The 4,992-nt window shown below is 40.4% G+C and overlaps 1 protein-coding gene across 1 annotated transcript; it reads right to left on the bottom strand.

The window, feature by feature from the left end:
- Nucleotides 1-2,093: 2,093 nt before the first annotated feature.
- On the bottom strand, nt 2,094-4,526 carry LOC144513254 (homeobox protein otx5-like). The gene is made up of 3 exons (XM_078244277.1): nt 4,430-4,526; nt 2,915-3,066; nt 2,094-2,732 (listed from the first exon to the last, which is right to left on the bottom strand). Exons 1-3 carry the CDS (start codon nt 4,524-4,526, stop codon nt 2,094-2,096), a joined length of 888 nt encoding a protein of 295 aa, XP_078100403.1.
- Nucleotides 4,527-4,992: the final 466 nt, after the last annotated feature.

Genomic DNA, 4,992 nt, shown 5'->3' with positions numbered 1-4,992 from the left:
ACATGTCATATAGCCCTACCTTGGTTTAACACTGACCCCCAATATTCAGTAGCCTAATTAAACAGTCAAGTCCAATGACTTACAGAACACAATGACTCCAGAGTTTTAATGAAGTCGTTTAATGTCTCAGAAACATCATAGCTATCTAGCATGGTAGTGGCGAGACTGGTCGAACACAGGAGACAAAATAAAATATACAAAATAATTCATGTCAGAAAAAAATAAGCAGAGAAGATTATAGTAATGCAAAAGATAAAAGTACAGTAAATGATTAAGAAGCATAAACAGCATTGTATCCTATTAATGCTACTTGTATTGGATAAACCCCTGAGTTTGAAAAAAAAGAAGAAGAATAAGCAGAAACCAGAAAAACAGAAACAGAAACAAATAAAAAGTTGGCAGTTTTCTAGAAATTAAGAAAGAGAGAGAGATTCTGTTGGGTGGAGCGCCTGCGTAACAACTTATTGCTGATACCAGACATGATTGCATTTTCAAGTTATATATTTACAAAAGAACCAAAAAAAAGTATATTAGCAATGTCCATGTCAGCTGAAGACAAAATATTAATGATAATAGTAATAATACTGATAATAATATTCAAAACAAATTACCACAATTTTTACTTCAACGAATTCACAATTTCTTAAAAGAAATATTGTTTAAGTCTAATACAAAAAAATCAAAATCAAACGATACATCAAACACATAAAGGGGTACCCATCACATCTTTACAGGTTGAAGTTGAGAGAGGCACCAAACTCTGTGCAAAGGGGGGCTGCATGGCGGCCCAGTCCCTTCCCTTTCTCTGGTGTAGACTTCTCTCCCATCAAATGCCTCACTGGAGCAGTTTATCAGCAAAACAAGTTTATAATAATAGAGTCATTTGTAGATTCATGAACTGCTTCAACAATCCGCTAACCTCATGCAAACACTGTGAGATGGAGTGGGGGGAAATCTACTCGGCTGCCAATAGCCACAATGTGACCATTGTTGCACAAATTGTCTGGAATTGATCCTATTAAACTAACAATGAACGAGCCATTCTGCTAATGATTTCAACCATGCTCAAAGGCAACAGGTTTGTACTGCAGTCACTTCAGTGACCAACTCTACTACCTCTGCGAGTATCACACACAGGCTGCAGAGGGTCAGTATCACACAAGGCTACTGGGAATCATCAGTGTCTGTCTGCTAAACATTTTTTCTCATGGTATTTTTTTTTTTTTTTTTAATTAGTGGCCACCTTGTAAAGCCACCTCCTTAAGATGTCAGTTTGGGTTAGTTGAGTCATTTGGCTCAAAGCTTTTTGAGTCAGCTTGCTGATGAAAAGCAGCTTTATAAAAGAAATACATCACAGAAAATACAAGACAAGGTCTAAGGAAGAAATAAACATGAGCTTGGGCTCTAGTCAGTTCTGTGCTTTCACACATCCATTTCAAGGCTGTCTAAGCAGTAAACTTGTAGGTCACTGAAGCGGTTGTGCTGTGGAAGCTCTGCTTCAAATGTGGTCCAAGTGGAGGCAGGTGGAATTTCTATTAACCAAAACTACTGAGTTATCAATCTAAAGGAGGCATTTAGCATGTGACAAGTCACCACCTTTGTTAATGCGTGTTCACTTTAAAATCTCTTGTCATCAGTAATACAGTTATACTGTATTTAAATCACAACTTCGGCCCAATACCAGTGAGCTGGACAATTAAAGCTGTTGTTCTTCCTCACTAATTAGATTTTATTGTACAGATATTGCAGTCTTGTTTTCCTTTTACACAGCCATTCATTGATTTCAAGGCTGATTTCTATGTTGCTTAACTTAGGAACACTACTGTCATCTCTTTTTTTACAATCACCAAGTCAAGCATCAACAGATCAGTTTACTTCCACACAAATATTTCTGAACTAGCATAAATGAAGAAACTATTTCAGCTGATTAGTTCTTCAACCGATATGATTAATTGATTGCTGTGTCCCAAGGTCTCTTCCTTCTTCTAAAACACACCAAAAGTAATCTGGGGTCATTCACCCTACTTCAATTTTGTTCAATTTCTCGTTTCTTCCCCTATCCCCTTCCCTCCCCACCTCCCACTTCTTATTAATTACAAGACCTGGAACTTCCAGGAGTTCTGGTCTTTGTAGTCCAGACAGTCAGTGGCATTGAAATTGAGCTTCCAGGCAGATTGGTCCTTGTAGTCTAGACAGTCGACGGCTCCAAAGCCCAGCGAGGCTGCTGTGTAGCCCTGGGAGGAGAGCGAGGCGGGGGACTGGCTGAGAGGCCCACCCATCGAGGCGGCTGTGATGGGGCTCAGGGCACCTCCGGTGCCCGACAGCTGCGGGTGCATGGGGGACAGGTAGGAGCTACAGTCCAGGCCAGTGAAGTAGGAGGAGGAGCCTGCGTAGCTCTGGCTGTATGCTGGGGCCTGGGTGTAGGTCATGGGATATGAGGTGGTGCGCTGCATGCAGGGGGTGGTGGAGGCACACAGGGGGTCTGGCAGCGGGGAGATGGAGGCTGGGCTCCAGATGGACACCGTGGCGCTGGCAGAGCTGGAGCTGGGGGTGATGCCGGTGCCTGGAGGAGGGGGAGGAGGGCTGTATGATCCATTGGTGGCGTTGGCACTGGCCTCAGAGTTAGCATCACGAGCAGGGGATGCCTTCTTTTTAGGGGGCCGTGGTTTGGACTGGCCGGTGCTCTGCTGCTGCTGCTGGCGGCACTTGGCACGACGGTTCTTGAACCAGACCTGGAAGAAGCCAGGGGTGCATTAGAGAGGAGGTTAATTATATAATCAATACTTGATTATCAAATCTCCTTCTTCAACTCATATCCAGTGCAGTGCAAAATGAATTATGACATGAATGTAATACAATTTTAAAACATATAATTCTGAAACAATATTCTGTATACTTGTTTGTAATGTTTTACCTGGACTCGGGACTCGGGCAGGTTGATCTTGAGGGCCACCTCCTCCCTCATGAAGATGTCTGGGTAGCGCGTTTTGGCAAACAGAGCCTCGAGGATATCCAGCTGTGCGCGTGTGAAGGTGGTGCGCTCCCGACGCTGTTTACGCGGGGTGTCTACAACGGAGAGAAAAAAATCGATGTTATTTTTATTATTATTATTAATATGATTGTTTTTTATGTTGGTATTTAAAATAGTATGCACCAAAATTGTTAAAACATGTATATGTGGTGGTTCAAACATTGAACTCTAATAAATAAATAATAATAAATAAATAAATAAAAAAATGTCACAATTCAACCGGCCGATAGATTGAAAATAGCACGAAAATTCTAATCGAAATTAGGCTATTAAAATCCCTTAATGCATTATTAAAACGCTATTTTAATAAGGAACTCCACAAAATGAAATGTCAACGATTGCCTATGAATCAAGTAGATTAGGCCTATATGATCTCCCCCCCCCTCCCCCCCCCCCTTGAATTCGCAAATAGCCATAATAAAACTTGACTTTTCCCCGGTTCTTTATTTTAGAAACTGCCCGAGAATATATATCGATTTTTCAAAACATGTTTTGCAAAATAATAGGAATGAAGTTTAATAAGTTTGATTCGGTAATTTTCATCGGACCATATTTGGCATGTCGTGTCTTATCTGAAGAAATGCGGTGTTGAGTAAAAACATGTCTTGATTATGGATGTTTTTTATTGGATCGAATAAAATGATATAACAAGTCTTATGGTTTTATCTTTCTATTTATGTTCGAATCGAAATATACAAAGTATAGAAACGAAAGTCATTCCAAAGCATGTCTGAATTAAAAAAAAAAAAATCTTCTTTGATTTAAACTCTAATCTGCGACAAGAAGGCCAAGCTTTGTAACACGCCTTCTGTCATCGGTGCCAAACCTCGGCATCATTTCATTCAAACTCTCTTCTCAAAGATGACAGATGCTCACGGTCACGTAGGCCATCCAAACAATATAAGAAGTGTCCATTCATGAAAGACAACATTATGGCACAAAATAATATACACTAAGCATCATTTTGTAAATAGGTTACACGATAAGAGCAACAGATTGGAGTTTGTTTTGATGGTAAGTCTGTGTGAGAACAAGCTGCGTTTCCATTCACACACGTTTTTATTGTTTTTTGACTCTATAATCCGCTGAACTTATAGGTCAAGTGAACACATGTTCTGCTGACTGAAGAACCAGAGACATCTATTCATACTCATAAAGCATATAGGCCTACTGATACATTTAAAAAAAAAAAGAAAAAAAAAAGAATGACATACCCTGCACGTAAATTGTTCATTTTTTTACAGACCATTCTATGCAAAAGACATGACATTATTGTGGATTCTTTCAGTTTCTGCATATCAAAATTCACTTTTTACACTTGAAACTACAATTAAAAGACATGTTTAAATTGTTGAAAAAACAAAACAAAAACATACAGTCATAAGTAATATTACTTACTGGGGTATCCAACGGCGGAGTGGAGCAGATCCATGCCCGGGCCGGACAGCGTTAACCCGTTCACGGCGTAATGGGGTTGCTTAATGTAGGACATCATGCCTCCTGCTGGCTTTAAAACACTCCCTCACTACCTCACTCTCTCTCTCCTTCTCTCAGGCCGGGGGCCGGGTCTCCTAGCTAGTCTCCAGGGGGTGTCTCTCTCTCTCTCTCTCTCTCTCTCTCTCTCTCTCTCTCTCTCGCTCCCTCTCTCGTTTTTTTCTATCACTCCCTCCCTCTGTTTTTCATTTACCCTGGGTTGTTTGTTACTTAGTTGTTTTTGTCTGAATTAGTGCTGTCGAACCAAGCCAGACCCCTCTAACTGAAGATGTAACGGCGATGCGTCTTTACACCTATTTGAACCTGATGCGTAAAAATACAGTTGATTTAGAGACCGGGTGTATATTGTATGCTTCCTCTATTCAGATAAGAAGGATAACTTCAACTTAAATCAACCCAAGACCATAAATTACGTCACCGCATTAAAATAAATGATAAAGGCTAATTAAACAAGACCCGTGCTATGA

The sequence above is a fragment of the Sander vitreus genome, chromosome 3, assembly GCF_031162955.1.
Source record: "Sander vitreus isolate 19-12246 chromosome 3, sanVit1, whole genome shotgun sequence".
NCBI lineage: Eukaryota > Metazoa > Chordata > Actinopteri > Perciformes > Percidae > Sander > Sander vitreus.
The sequence above is the reverse complement of the archived record's forward strand: the minus strand, read 5'-3'. Positions and strand labels throughout refer to the sequence as shown.

Bases quoted from the DNA above. Each gene is read 5' to 3' on its own strand.
- LOC144513254 (XM_078244277.1), bottom strand. From the start codon at position 4,526: ATGATGTCCTACATTAAGCAACCCCATTACGCCGTGAACGGGTTAACG. The intron at 3,067-4,429 runs GTAAGTAATATT...TCTCCGTTGTAG, and splicing joins CTCCGCCGTTGGATACCCCA to ACACCCCGCGTAAACAGCGT. The intron at 2,733-2,914 runs GTAAAACATTAC...GGCTTCTTCCAG, and splicing joins TGCCCGAGTCCCGAGTCCAG to GTCTGGTTCAAGAACCGTCG.